This window comes from Mastigoproctus giganteus, chromosome 2 (genome assembly GCF_048544385.1).
Source record: "Mastigoproctus giganteus isolate SK-2022 chromosome 2, ASM4854438v1, whole genome shotgun sequence".
NCBI classification, from domain to species: Eukaryota; Metazoa; Arthropoda; class Arachnida; order Uropygi; family Thelyphonidae; genus Mastigoproctus; species Mastigoproctus giganteus.
The window spans coordinates 224,743,746-224,759,991 of NC_143576.1; the positions used below are offsets into that span (position 1 = coordinate 224,743,746).

A 16,246-nucleotide genomic window follows, 5' to 3' on the forward strand; every position below is an offset into this window, starting at 1 on the left:
CCTGATACGGAGCTCTGTTAATCAGTGTTACTCTTGTTCATCAGATGGGAAAGGCAGCAGACTTAAGCAAGTTTGACAAAGGCCAAATTGTAATGGCCAGATGACTGGGTCAGAGCACATCTGAAACGGCACGGCTGGTGGAATGCTCATGGTCAGCTGTGGTTAGTACCTACCGAAAGTGGTCAGAGAGAAAACCCATGAGGTGTTGGACGACCACGGCTCATCGATGCTCGAGGTGAGCAAAGACTCCCCTGGATAGTACATGACAACAGAAGGGTGACTGTGGCCCAACTCGGCGGTAATTGGAATACTGGTGATGGGAGTAATGTGTCAGAACACAGTACATCAAACCCTGCTGAAAATGGGGCTGCGTAGCTGCAGGCCGCTCCAAGTGCCCATGCTAACTACAGTTCACCTGCGACAGCGCCTACAATGGGCACGCAAGCATCAAAACTTGACCTTGAGTGATTGGAAGAGGGTCGTCTGATGAATCATGTTTCCTGTTGCACCATGTGGACAGCCGGGTACGTGTGTGTCGTTTACCTAGGGAAGTGATGGCACCTGGATGCACCGTGGGACGAAAACAAGCTGGTCCCGGCAGTGTCATGCTTTGGGCGATGTTTTGCTGGGATATCCTGCTTTCTGTCATCCATGTGCTGGGCACTCTGTCTACTATCTACCTAAACATCATTGCTAACCTGGTACACCCTTTCATGGCAAGTCTTCCCCTCTGGTGGTGCCATCTTTCAGCAGGACAATGTGCCATGCCACACCGCCCAGATCATTCGAGACTGGTTCACGGAACACGAGGAAGACTTCCAGGTATTGCCCTGGCCTCCAAATTCCCCAGGCATCAATCCCATCGAGCATCTGTGGTTTGTGTTGAAACAGCAACTCCGATCTGCGGCATCTCAACCATGGACCTTACAGTGGTTAAAGGATCTGCCGGTTATGTGTTGGTACCAGATACCACAAGACACATTTAAAAATATTGTAGTGTCCACACCTCGCTGGGTACGAGTTGTTTTGGCTGCACGCGGAGGACTAACATCATATTAGGTAGGTGGTCGTAATGTTTTGGCTCATCGGTTTATATATGTATAAAAAGTATGCAAATGAAACAATAACATCTGTCCAACTCAGAGTCAAAAACAATACTGAACAATACACAAGACAATGTAACGTATGGTCCATCTCTCTCTCTGCACAGTCAGAGTAACTCATCTGCCTTCTTAAATCCTGTGTCTTTCAAAGTACTCAACTGTGAACAGAATTTTTAAATTTCGATTCAGATTATCCGACATCTGGATTTGTTAACTGTAACCGGATTAGTGAGGGATAACCGAAGTACTGTATATATCACTGTGCAAAGTGTGATGATTATACTGTGCATCAGAATGACCTTTGGACCAGAAAATTAGTTTCTTGTTATCAGGGCTAACTAATTTGGTATGACTGATTGGCCAGAAGTAGGAATAAAGTTCTTCAAAATCATAGTAGGAATAAAGGTTAAAAAATTATCTATGATAAAAAATTAAAAGCTATTGTAAAGTATTTGTAATTAACAAAAGTTGCCACTACTGATATACATTTTGGTGTAGTGGAATAGTTTCATTTCAGAATAAATGGATTGTCTGCTCTGTTTTTTTTAATCATACTTGTAACACACCATGGAATACTTGTAAATTGACCTTTGTATTTTGTATTATTGTTGTTACTGATTTTCTCCATACTTGTCATAAATAGGTTGTATACGTTATCATTATGGTAACATCAAGTTTGTGGGAGGATTTACTGTTTAAGTATAACTCTTACAGTACTCACTTGAATATTCATGCTGTCATTCCCATAATGACTCATAATAACTGCAACAATATAATGAATGACAGAATAGTTTTTATTAAAAGAAAATATACTTAAAATAATGTCTTTGTTTATACTCCAGCACAATTGTCAGGTCAAAGGTATAATAAATCATGAATACAATTGTTAATCATATTCAGTAATCACACAGGCTTGAACCACAGTTAACTCAAAGAGCATGTGCTGTTGCGCTCTCGCTCCTGACCACTTGGCTACATCGGGCATAATATTAAATAAAATCAGTATACTGATAAAACAGTGAAGCAGAGCTAAAAGCATTAAAATTACAGAGTCAATCGACTTTGCCATTCCATCAGGTTGGGATTATATTGTTACACTTACTATTTTTTGATTATTTTCTCATCCCATGAGGCTTATTTGAAGAATTGGTTAATTTCAGTTATAACAATAATGATTTAACTCCCCAAGTTAAAAAATTGAATAATGCTTAAGTATAATGACAGTTTTACTTTTCTAATTCATAAACAATGTAGTCCTTATACACTATTGTTTAAAAACCAGGAAAAATGAATAATTCTTACAGAAGCGGATAATTTAAGAAACTGCAATTTTTGGCAGATTTCCAGTAGGCTGCAGGAGAGAGTATGTTCAAGAATATACTGACCTAGTTGCAAGCTCTGACATTTTTTCTGGTTTTTGCAAAGTGGCCTTAAGTTATGTGCTGTAAGTGTGAACTATTTCGTGAACTGTATAATGGTAGATTTAAAGACTGAGCTATGTTTTGATGTGCACTATTGTGTTTGACGTGATACGAGTGCTACAGTGATTGTGAGAGAAATGCCATAGGTTTATGGAGACAGGTGTTTGAAGAAGACTGTAATTTTCAAGTGGCACAGGTACATTAAAGGTTGAGAATCTGTGGCTGATGACTTTATGTTCAGGACACTCAAAGACTTCCACCTCTCCAGAGCAAATTGCAAAGGCCCAAAAGATTCTAGACAAATGCAGGAAAATCAGACTTCATCAGCTAAGCAGCAGAATGTCAATCTCATATAGCAGAGCACATTTCGAGGGTACAGCTCTAAAACGGGGTTCGCAGGCTGGCCACTAGTTAGTACACCGGACCAAACCTATTGGTAACTCTCTAGGAGGCTTCCGGATTAGCTAGTGTATAATCTTGCTACCTCTACTCTGCCAGATAGTGACTGGAGGGAGTCCGGGTAGTGTGTATGCGGGTAGCATTGTCAAGGCCACGTTATGTCAAGGAGCTGGGTATATTCTTATCATGTGTACGCCCTATCCAAAAATTTCATTACTTCATACAGCATGCCCCACTCGCTTTTTCTTACTATTGAATACACCATGAATTGTCAAACTAATAGAGCAAGCTTACCTGTCAAAATATCTAAACCTCTCAAGCACTTCCTAATTCATTTCACAAATATACGTGGTCTCAATTCTAATCTCAACGATGTCCATTTCCACTTCCAGTCTGCCAAATCCCATGTACTTTTTCTGACAGAATCTCAGTTATCGGTTGATTCAACTACTGCTCATCTCAGATGCCCAAATTATTCGCTGTATGATTCCTTTCGCCTCAAAGGTGGTACTTGTGCATATGTCCGTTCTGATATTCCCTGTCAGAGACTTGGCAATTTGGAATCTCCTCTCTTTGATCTTCTCTGGCTTAAAATCTCTCTACCTCATTGTGTCAAATTCATCTGTTGTCTCTATCGTTCTCCCAACTCCACTAATCACTTGGAGCTTTTTGACTTCCTCTCTTTACAACTTGACTTTCTCCAGTCCAACTTTCCTAACAGTGAGGTAATTTTCCTTGTTGATTTTAATGTTAAAAACTCCAGCTGGCTTCCGTTTTCTAGGTACACCGACCCAGCTGGTCGAGATGCTGAGGCTTTTGCAATTACTAATGACCTTGCACAGATTGTTCATTTACCTACAAGAATACCGGACAATCCTAATCATACAGCCAATACGCTTGATCTTTTTCTCACAAACAATCCTAAGTACACGGTCGAAGTGAGAGGTCCTTTAGGCACTTCAGATCACAACTTGGTGATTGTCTCTTCTCCTATGGAACCTTTATCTCGTGGCTGTTCCAAACCTTGTGTTGTTTGGCATTACAAGAATGCAAAATGGTATGACCTGCGAGACTTCTTTTCTTCTTTTCCTTGGTCGGATTACTGTTTCAAAACTTCTGATGTCAACGTTTGCTCAGATCGTGTCAGTGAAATTATTCTTGCAGGAATGGAATCCTTTATCTCACACTCCACTTTAAAACCTCGTCCTTTATCTAAACCTTGGTTTTCCAGTAAATGTGCTAAGACTGTTCAAGAGTTGCATATCGTAATTGGCTTGTTTCTAATTCTTCAGTTTCATTTTCTGCGTACACCAAAGCTCGCAACAATTGTAAAGCAGTTATTAATCAGTCCAAACTAGAGTTTGAACAGGCTAAGAGTAGAAAACTTTCTTCTTGCCCTAATGGTAGCCGAGCATTCCGGTCTCTTGCCAAAGCTATTGGCCGCAACTTTTGCCCATCTCTGCTCCCACCTCTGTCCAAACCAGATGCTTCTGTTGTCACTTCAGCCAAGGAAAAAGCTGACCTGCTAACATCCCATTTTTCTTCCAACTCATGTATTAATGATCTTGGTAAAACACCTGCCACCATTCCCAACACGCTCCATTCAATGCCCCCTGTGGTCTTCCGTCAAAAGGATGCCAGAAGGATTTTGACGAATCTTGATGCTAAGAAAGCTGCAGGTTCCGATGGTATTTCTCCACTTGTTCTCAAAAGCTGTGCTCCTGAACTTACTCCTATTGTTTGCCGCCTTTTTTCACTTTCTTATTCCAAAGGTGTTTTTCCTTCTGCCCGGAAATTTGCTCATATCCAGCCAGTTCCTAAAAAGGGTGACAAATCCCTCCCATCCAATTATCATCCTATTGCAATTCTACTCTTTCTAAAGTAATGGAGAAATCAATTAACTGCCAACTCTTAAACTACCTAGAAACCTTCCGTCTGATCAATGATCGCCAGTATGGATTCCGTCGATCCACTGGTGATATTCTGGCTTATGTTACCCATTTATGGACTAATTCAATGGAAAGGTTTGGTGAAACACAAGTAGTTGCTCTTGACATCTCAAAGGCTTTTGATCGTGTTTGGCATAAAGGTCTTCTAAACAAGCTTCCATCTTATGGTTTGCCAACTGTTTTTTTGTAATTGGTTATCCAGTTTTCTCTCTGATCGTTCACTGAGGGTGATGGGAGATGGCTCTCTGTCTTCTATCTTCTCCACTAATGCCGGTGTCCCCCAAGGTTCAGGTCTTTTCCCCACTCTTTTCCTCTTGTATATTAATGACCTTCTTCCATTGACTGAAAATCCTATCCATAGTTTTGCCGATGATAGCACATTGCATTCCCCTTTCCATTTTGAGAAACCTTGTCCTGCTCAATCAGCTTCAACTTCTCGAAAATCTGCTACCAATTCCTTAAATGCCGATCTTCAGGTAATTCTCCAGTAGGGCAAAGACAACTTAGTTGATTTCAACCCTTCTAAAACTCAGTCTTGTCTTATATCTCGCAAAAAGGATTCTTCTGCTCCTATGCTTATCTTTAGTGACACTCTGATTTCTAGGCAAAATGATATATCTCTTTTGGGGATTACCCTGACTTCTAATCTCTCTTGGCACAAGCACATTACAAATATTGCTTCCTCTGCATCTAAAAAACTTGGTTTTCGCTCTCGGCGTTACTTTTCTTCCAAACAGCTGCTCACTCTGTATAAATCGAAAATCTGCCTTGCCATGTGGAATATTGTTCCCACATCTGTGGCGGTGCCCGCAGAACCTCTCTTAGGCTTCTTGATTCCATTCAGAAGAGGGCAGTTAGGTTAATTAATGATTCATCTTTAAGAAAGTCTCTCCACTCGCTGTCTCATAGACGTACTGTTTATGCTGCATGCTTCTTCTACAGATACTTCCATGGGCACTGTTCTTCTGAATTGGCTTCTATAATTCCTGCTCTCTCTTTCAAAACAGTCCGAACAGGTGCCGCCAACATCCATTTACTGTCCAACTCCAAACTCACAGAACTAACTTTTCATCTTCCTCATTTATTCATTCAACTGTTGTTTTCTGGAACAACCTTCCTTCATACGTATTTCCTGAAAATTACAGTCTAAAGAAGTTCAAGTCCAGTGTCAACGAATATTTTCTTTCGTCTTCTCAACCTCCAACCCAAGCACGGTACTAAGTACTATAGGTTCTAATACCTCTCGTGTTTGGGGTTTACATAAAAAAAAAAAAAAAAAATTCAGTTGTTGCATAGCACCTGTGTTGTAAATCTGTGTTTGCTGAATTATACATAAAAGTGTGTAGTGAAATGCTATCGTGGTTTGAGAGACACAGTAAAGAACTTTAGTCATATAGTGACTTGTGTTGAGATATAGATCAGTCATCATGAACCAGAAACACCTCAGAAATATAGTTCACATTTTCAGTGCATAAAAGGACTGACATAGCCAAGTGGTCAGGAGCGAGATTGCATAGCACGTGCTCCTTGAGTGGACCGGGGTTTAAGCCCATGACTACTAAATACGATAAATATTTGTATTGACGATTTATTGTAAACTCTACTGACTTGGTTGTCGTGCCAGAGTATAAACAGAAAATTTAATTTAAGTCCACTTTCCAGCACTGTCAGAACTTGGAACTGGCAGTATATTGTTGGATATGCTCCTGCTACCTATTGGTAGTTTGCTGAAACTTGAGTCATTGTACAATGGTGCTGCCATTCTTCAAATTAAATGCACATGCTTTTAAATATAACAGGAATTAATTTTTCCAATTTTTAAACAAGCACATACAGGGGATATACCATTCTCTCCATATCTCTGTTAGCAAATTAGGAATTTAAAAAGGATGTTATATGATTTAAAATAAATATATCTGTTATACGTCCATATACAAACTGTTATTTGCTTTTGTTGTGTTGTAGTTTCATAGGGTGGTGATTACAGTTTTTTGATTGTTGACTGAAGGGATACAGGAGTCAATTATCTTTCATTTTCCCTTCCCTCTCCTCTCTGACTAGTATACCTGATTTTCTTCTGTGTATGGTTTATTTGGAATATATTTGTGCCACTATACAGATAACTTGCAACTATAATTTATAATTTTCTTCATATTAAATCTATAAATGTAAAATCAAATATATAATTACAGACATACACTTCCACCTAAAAGTTTGGAATCACAACATATGACAATAGCTTTCGTTAATTTTTTTGAAATGAACTATGACAATGTATGATTGAATATTAAAAAAACAAGACACTACAAAATATTTTAAGATTTTTTTATTAAGCATTGAAAAATTTACAGCAAAAAATATTGAAATGATTAATATTAACAACTATACTGATTTTTCATCAAAATATCCTCCACGAGATTTTATCACTGCCTTGCACAGATGTGGCATTCTGATGAGTAATTTTATAATAGTGTTTTGACTAACATTATTCCAAGCAATCTACTAGGTTTCCCACAAATTTTGAAGATGGGCAGACTTCACGGACTGGATAGTCTAGATCAGTGCTATTCAAAGTGTGGTCTGCGAACCAGTGCCGGTCCGCGACAAGAGAGTAAGAAATTGAAAGTAAGCGTTTAGAAACTTTTATAGCAGTTTGACATTACCGTGACATCCAAGCGTGTGTTCAGTGGACTCGTCTCATTATACAGGGTATAGACTAGTTTGGGAGTTGTCAAACTCGAGTGGTGAGTAGCATGTGGCCCGAGCTGTGTATGAGTCATGCACGGTAGGACCACGTTACAATGTGATATTTTAAGGTTAGTTTGTCAACTGTAACCCAAAAGTGTGTAAAAATCTGAGAAAATGTAAGCATTTCTTATTTTATAACTTATTTTTACAATCATTTTAATTTTTAATCAAGTCTGTTTTCTAATTTATAATTTAACATTATTAGCTAAATTAGGGAAGTAAAATTTGTATTATTTATTTTTAACCCTAACTTATAGGTGGTGAAACAAAGTTCACTGGACTTTTATTGTCAAGAAAAGACATGCCTTTTCTGAAAGCGACAGTAGTAATACACCAAATGATGATGATGGAATGATTCCAAAGAAATTAAGACTAAAAGAGTTCATATAAGTTTTACTCAGAAGTATGATCCCTCATATGTTGAGTTCAGTTTTGTAGCCATAATTGATGGCAAAGTGCTAAAACCAGTGTGTTATTTGCAGAGACCTACTGACTAATGAAGCAATGAAGCCATCAAAACTTAAGTGGCATTTACATACAAAACAAAGAAATGAGTTCAAAACCAAAAGAATTCTTGGCAAGAAAGATTATTCAATTATAAAGTAGCTTGCTAAGACTAAAAAGCCATATACAACTGCTGAGACATTAGTGAAAAATGCATCAAAGATGTTTGCTTTGAGACATTGGGTGAATCTGCAGAAAAGAAGTTAGCTGAAGTACCACTTTTCAATGACATCATAGCTTGATGTATTCAGAAACTGGCTAATGATGTAGAAGACCAACTTGTGGAACAAATAAAGCTAACAAAGTATTTTTCATTGCAACTTTACAAATGCACAGATATTCTCACACGGCAATTCTTTTAGTATATGTGCGATTTAAACATGATGGTGATATGAAGGAAGAATTATTTTTGCCAACAAACACAACTAGCTCTGAACTGTATAAAACTATAAAGAATTACATTGTCAACAAATGTGGTTTGGAGTTTAAGTTTTGTGTAGGGGATGTGTTCTGATGGCACAGCTTCAATGACGGGAAAACCTGGAGTAGTTACTCAGATTAAGGAGGCTGCACCAGACTGTAAATCAAATGCACTGCTTCCTTTGTCGAGAAAGTCTTGCTACGGAAAAAGTGTCAGCTGAACTAAACATTGTGTTTAATGGCAGTAAAAATTGTGAATTACATAAAGCTAATGCAATATGTCCTTAGTTGCTAATGCTCCTAAAAACCAAATAACAAACAAACATAAAGCTAATGCATTAAATTCGAGATTATTCTCTTTATTACGTGATAATATGGAAGCTGATCGTAAACAACTGTTATTGCATGCTGAGGGGAAAAGGTCTATTGAGAATGTTTGAACTATGGAACAAACTCTTAGTATGTTTTTTGCAAGATAAGAAACCAGTTTAGTTCCAACTTTTTAAAGATGTGAATTCGACAGCCAGCCACACTTGCTTATTTGGCTGATATCTTCGGCATTTTTAATGATCTTGATTTGATACTTCTATGCAAGGAAGGAATGCAACATGTTTTCAATTGCAGATAAGATCAAAGTGCAAAAACGAAAGTTAGAAGCTTCAAAGAACAGAGTTTCTACAGATTTTTATGACATGTTCCATAATTTAACAATTATCAATGAAGTAGGTGATGATCTTGATATTGCACATCTGCAAAAAGTTATCACTGAACGCCTTACAAATTTGATAGAACGTTTTGAATTTTCCATCAAAAGAAGGTCCATGCATAGGAAATTACAGATCCGGAATCCATTTCTTTCATCGAAAGATAATTTAAATTTATAACTTTACAGGATGAATTGTCAGAACTAGCTACTGATGAAGGATCAAAGGCGAATTTTGAAAATACACATCACTAGCCTCATTTTGGATAAAAGTTAAAAACCAATCAATATCCCAAGCTTGCTGAAATTGCTTTAAAATCTCTTCTTCCATTCCCTTCGACACACCTTTGTGAGACTTTCTCACTGAGTGCTATTAAAACAAAACATATAATCAGTTTAGATATATATTATCCTTTACAAGTAGTGTTGTCATCAATCCAACCTAAATTAGATAAGTTAACAAGCAAAGCTCATTTATCACAAAAAACTTTATAAATATTGATATACGTGGTGTTCGTTCAAAGTGTGCATATAGGCATTTAATATGGGGAATTGCTATTTCACTCATAACTTTTAGTTATGATTGCAGAAAAATAAAAGGTTAAGAGTGTAATGGCAATTCTCTGTATTATCGCATATACGCACACTTTCAATGAACATGTATAGTTTTTGTAATTCTTTTCTTTTTCCATATGTAATCTTTGCTCTGATTATATTTATTGAAATGTAGTTTTATGTTTGTTAAATCAAATAATAAAAAATTTGGGCTTGTATATTGTATGTTTTTTTCCAGTAATTCATTTTTATTTTATTTTATAAAAGTATTGGTCCACACGTATTAAAATTAATTTTATATGCTGGTACATCATATAAAGGATCCGATTCCTGACTGTCGTGTGGATGAAAAAATGAATTGGCCCTATTGAAATATACTATTTTCCACCCCAAACCAATTTCTTCTTTGGATATGATCTGTTACGTGCCTTGCTGAATTGATTATTTTGTTTTAACATGTCATTCCATTCTTCTTGTTATATGTATGTACTTATTCATTAAAAATTATTTTTAGACAGCAGAAAGGATACTGGAACAAACTTGTGGCAAAAAAATTGATGCTCAATTTCTAGGAAATGCACCAGCAGGGTTTTATCAATACGAGTATCCTAAAGTTTTGAGGGAAAGTGGTGTCTGTGGAGCAAAGGTGAGGATTTTATACATTCTTTTAGGTATCAGATGAGTTCATTCTTTTGAATTAGATTTTAAGTACGCTACGATAATCAGTATTTTTACAGGAATATGTGAGAGTTATTTATTTGTGATCTTTTCTACCTTGTTATAATGGAGATAATATTGTATTTTTAAATATCATGCTATTTAGTTTTTGGACTAATCTCAAAATACCGAAGACAGAGCCACATGTGCAAAACCCAGGATTGCATCCCAGAGAATGCATATATGTGCTAACACATCCGGCACCAACTCCCATGCCACATTGAAAGTCACTTAAATCTTGCACTGAATTGCAGACCTACAGCATTGTTATATATCTTCCCATCTTTACATCAATAATAACAGTATCATGGTACAAGTACAGTCAGTTCTGCTATAACGTGCATTTCAGCAACGCAAATTTGCTCCAACACAATGATATATTAGGGAATAATGCAAGTATAATGTGATTTTCGCATTGGCTCATGCGCAATTTTGTCTGTGAGTAACACCAGGTGAATGCAAAACCTGGCATCAAGTTAAACGTACCGACCTGCACAGCAATACGTACAAGTTTACGAAGTTTAAAAAATGTCAAACACGTGAGAGCTATATTTCACATTTAGTGTAGTTGTAGTGGTCAGAGATACACTGTTGTCATTCACTGTATTCACAAGATAACAGGTGATATTGCAGGCCACCTCATGTTTTCAGGAGCTCACATTTTTCTATTTGAATAGAAATTTCGTGAGGTGTAATAGCGTAAGCAGAGCACATTTCTGGAAGTCACTACCGTAAAACAATAAAAACAATTTGCAGTTCCCAGTTTATTGGGCTTTTCTGTTAGTGCAATCTAATTATAAACAAGTAGTAAACTTGATCTTATTGAATTTGCAATAATACTGATAGCTGCAATTGTGTGGGTTTTTACATTATTATGGTGAAATGTGTTTTTCCCTCCATGGGTGCCTCCGTGAGCAGGAGCAGCAGTGCATAGCACATGCTTCTTGATTAGACTGGGGTTCGAGCCCGTGACCACCAAATATGGAGGATGCGGAAAGGTCAGGGAATGACCACCGCATATCCTCGGAGAAATATAGCCTTAGTTGCTAATGCTCCTAAAAACCAACCACCATCCCCTCCATGAAACCTTCGCTCATATAAAAAACAAATTTTCATCTTCTCTTCATTCCTATTTTCTAAGCTTCGTAAACTTGTACAATACGGAGTACAATTGATTGCTTATCTTTTTTACCTATTTTTAAATTTTACAATAAAAAATTTTAAAAAATCAGCGAAAAGAAATATCAGTTAGTATGCATATTACAGTATTAATTAAGATATGTATGTAAGTGTACACAGTCTCCGACCAATATAAGGTATCTTGTCAAGGCAAAGTACTATATTTACTGTAATATTTATTTATTTATTAGAAATTGATATGGTTAAACCTGTGTTGGCAATTTTATTGTTGGCAAAATATTCAGTCTAAACACTTTTTTTAGTGTTTAGACTGAATATTTTTTTTTGGGTGCTCTGCGCCTATCCTTATTTTCCTCGTAAGCTCTGTTGTTTTTAATGCGTGAAATACCATAACACGGAGATTTTTAGGAACACATGTATCTCATTATAGCAGAACTGACTGTACACGATGCCGTTACAGATGGAGTGCTCTATCACAAAACAGGTAGGTAGGTACATACACCTACCTGTTTTGTGATGACAATATCATGTAAATATTCAGTGGTGAAGTGACGTTCCACTTTAATGGTTGCATTAATCAGTATAATTGTGTTTTTGGGATCAGAACACATGTTATTTATGAATGTGAATGAGCTATTGTTAATGAGATGATTTTTTAATAGCATGATATATTAAAGGAGGCAGAAAAGGAAGTAAGCAAACCCTTAGCCATAATTATGAGAGCTTCCTTGGACTCAGGGGGAGGTACCCATAGACTGGAGATGTGCAAATGCAAATGTGACCCCAATTCACAAAGGAGGATCAAAGGCTGACACAAATAATTATAGACCTGTGAGTTTAACTTCTGTTCCAGGAAAATTAATGGAGGCACTGGTTAAAGCACTGCAGGATCATCTAGACAAGACTTCAGTTATAGCTCGGACACAGCATGGTTTTGTTAAGGGAAAATCTTGCCTGACCCAATTTGATTGGATACTATGATGCAGTCACAAAAGAACTGGATGCAAGGAATAACTTTGATATTATATACTTGGATCTTAGAGAGGCTTTTGATACTGTTGCACATGGAAGACTTCTGCACAAATTGGAGCAGTATGGCACTGGAGGCAAATTGCTGCTATGGATAAAGGGGTGGTTGAGGGGGAGAAGACAGAGAGTGGTAATCAATGGACACTGCTCATCGTGGACTAATGTTATTAGTGGAGTCCCTCAGGGTTCAGTGTTGGGTCCATTATTTTTTTCTGAATTTATAAATAATAATGATGATGGTATATCAAGCTTAATGGCCAAGTTTGCAGACGATACAAAGGTTGGCAGGGTTGTTAAGGACCGATGCTGTGCTGCTGCAACAGGATCTGGAAAGGTTGAGCAGATGAGCTGAGAGGTGGCAAATGAAGTTTAACATTGACAAATGTAAAGTACTACATATGGGAAACAGCAACTCGGGAGCAACGTATCAACTCTGTGGCCACTACACTGGTAGAGAATGAAAAGGACCTGGGGGTAATTGTGCAGGCAGATATGAAGTTCTCTGACAGTGCAGAACGGGCCGCAAGAGTAGCTCATGGTGTCTTGTCAGTGGTATACAGGAATTTTTCTAGCAGGGATAAGGATGTGATTATTCCCTTGTATAAGGCAATGGTCAGGTCACACCTTGAGTACTGTATACAGGTCTGGAGGCCTCATTTCAAGAAGGATGTAGAGCTGCTGGAACGAATACAGAGAAGGGCAACAAGATTAGTGAATGGAACAAAGGGTTGCTCTTACGAAGAAAGGCTTAAGTTTTGCAGTGTCTGGAGACTAGGCACCGGCGAGGTGATCTGATAGAGGTGTATAGAGCCTTGAATGGTTTGAGCATGTTCAATGCTGATGGGATTTTTCCTCTTGCTCAGAATAATCACCTGAGAGGGCATAAATTCAAATTGAGGAAAGACAGATGTAGGATAGATGTGCAGAAATTTGCCTTTAGCCAGCTGGTAGTTGATAGCCTAAATAAATTTAAGGCTCAGCTGGACAGGTATTTCGAACGAACAGAGGGGTGAAGTGGAAGTGTTTTTTTTTTTTTTTGTTTTTTTTGGCTGATGCTGCATAAGCTTGCTTTCTTGCATCATATGTCTCTACTAATGCTAATGCTTCACAATGAGGGTGCTCAGGAACTATGGTATTGATGAAATTCTGTTGACTACTAGACATTTGGGATAATTTCAGAAAGGTGGTATCTATCATGCTTCACACTTGTATTGCTTACAAGCACCAGGATATCGCTTTTCCTTGTAGATGAATTTGGCAGAGCAAGAATCATCCCTTAAAATATCTGGTATTCCAAAGGCAAAGTCTTAAATCACTAGAAGAGACACTGCTTCAGGCTGTTAAATTCAAATTAAAGAATTATTTCATGGCACACAAAAAGTTGAAACATAATGAAATTAAATTTTTCCATATAAGTTATTAACATTTTTTAAAACCACATTTTGCATATAATTAGATTAGATGTAAGAGAGGTGAAATAAGTGCTAAGGGAAGCATTTTCTATTTGCCATATTTAGGTATTTTTTTTCAAAGCCCAGTGGAAAGCAGGCTCTGTATGTGAAGAAACAATAAAGAAGAATCCTGAAATAGAAGACTACCTATGGTTAACCAGAAATGAACTGCAGGCTGTGTTGCATCCAAAGTACTACAAGAATGTGACTTCATTCCTTGTAAATGATAACACAGAGCATGAGATGAAAACAGAACATATTTAATAAATGATTTAATTTATACAGACTTCATTTATTTTGTCTCTGTGTGTGATCTCAGGAGTTGCTGGTTTTCATAGTTGAATATTTCCACTCATTCTTCCATTGTCTCTTATATTTTTAACTTGTATAGCTTATTTGTTCATTAAGTAGTCACATTAAACAGCAACAAAAAAAAAAAAAAAAAATGACAGCTTGAAAATTTTAATATGTGTTACTGTGTGCACAAATTTGTACATAGTAACATGCTTTACCAGGAATGTGATAAGTAGTACCTTTATGTTCAGACAAGGTCCTGTGACACTTTCTTCTTGAATTAGGGGCATGGAGGGTCACCTTTCAACAAAAAAACTGCTAATATGCTGCTCGGTACTGAAACTGAAAGAGTCACCAGATATACTGTTTCAGTGTAAATGCATAAATGATGAACTCTTCAAGACAGCAAAAACAGGTATAGAGCTAATAAAAAAACATTCCATGGTGTGAAAAATATATTTTTAATTATACACAACAGTATTTAATTTTGGGGGAGGCATTGAGAAAGTGCACTGAATGATTATGATTAAGATTAATTATGAGGGCATGGTTTGACTAGAGATAAATTCCTTTGGATCGGAAAGGTGCCACTAAACAAAGTTAGTTCCAAGAGCAAAATGGATAATTAGACTGGTCAGTCTGGCTTCAGTAGTGGGGAAAATCATGGCAGCAATGATAATAAGTGTATAATATGGGAACATTTAGATAGAATTCTAAAGAATAACAGTTTTGCTAAGCAGAAAATAGTTTTTAACTAACCTGGTTTGCTATTTTGACACAGTTACTCATGAATTGGATAAAGGAAATAATTTCAGTATTGTTTATCCGGATTTTAAAAAGCACTTCACTTAGTCCCTCATAAGAAATTACTTGTTTAAGTGAGACTAAATGCAACTGAGCATAATATTTTTAAGAGTTATAATTATCTATATAATATTGGTGTAAAAACACCATAGACAACTCTTAAAGGAAAAACTACGATAGTAGTGTAAAGTAGGGCATCATTTCAGCTGTGTCTCATATTGTGCTCATCCTTCACGAGTTACCATGTACTGCACTACCTTAAATAAGTAATGCTTTCCTAATAGAGAAGACTAATGTTACTTATTCTTAGTGGGCTGGTACCACCACCCAGACAGCACTGTTTCAAACAGTACCACTGGTACCACTACCCAGACAGCACTGTTTCAAACAGTGCTGTCTGGGTAGTGGTACCAGCCCACTAAGAATAAGTAACATTAGTCTTCTCTATTAGGAAAGCGTTACTTATTTAAGGTAGTGCAGTACATGGTAACTCGTGAAGGATGAGCACAATATGAGACACAGCTGAAATGATGCCCTACTTTACACTACTATCGTAGTTTTTCCTTTAAGAGTTGTCTATGGTGTTTTTACACCAATATTATATAGATAAGAAGTTACTGTATAAACTGGAACATGTTGGGATCACAAGGTTCTTAGATAGCTCACAGGGTGGCTGCAATGCAGGAGACAGAGGACTGTTACTTCTCAGCTTTTTCTAATGTTAGAAGTGTGATTCCCTAATGATTGGTTGTGGGATCACTGTTGTTCCTGATTTTTGTAAATGATGTTGAAGATAATGTGATGGTTGGGAGTAGTTAATGATCAGCACTTCTTCAGACTGACTTGGATAGGCTTCAGTGATAGTCAGAAGGGTGGCAGATGGGTAAAATGCAAAGTCTTACACTTAGGAAAAAGCAACCCCCCCCCCCAAATAACCTATACACGTAGTGGAGTTGAATTAAACATAGAGAAATAAAAAGGGATTTCAGGGTTATGATTAGTGATGGGC

At 37.2% G+C, this 16,246-nt stretch overlaps 1 protein-coding gene across 1 annotated transcript in view; it reads left to right on the top strand.

The window, feature by feature from the left end:
• mRpL46 (mitochondrial ribosomal protein L46) overlaps positions 1-14,403 on the top strand; it is a 53,921-nt gene extending 39,518 nt beyond the window's left edge. Inside the window, exons 5-6 of the mRNA XM_090390189.1 lie at positions 10,317-10,448; positions 14,206-14,403. Coding sequence (XP_090246315.1) covers positions 10,317-10,448; positions 14,206-14,403 — 330 coding nt within the window. The remainder of the gene's footprint in view (positions 1-10,316; positions 10,449-14,205) is intronic.
• Positions 14,404-16,246: the final 1,843 nt, after the last annotated feature.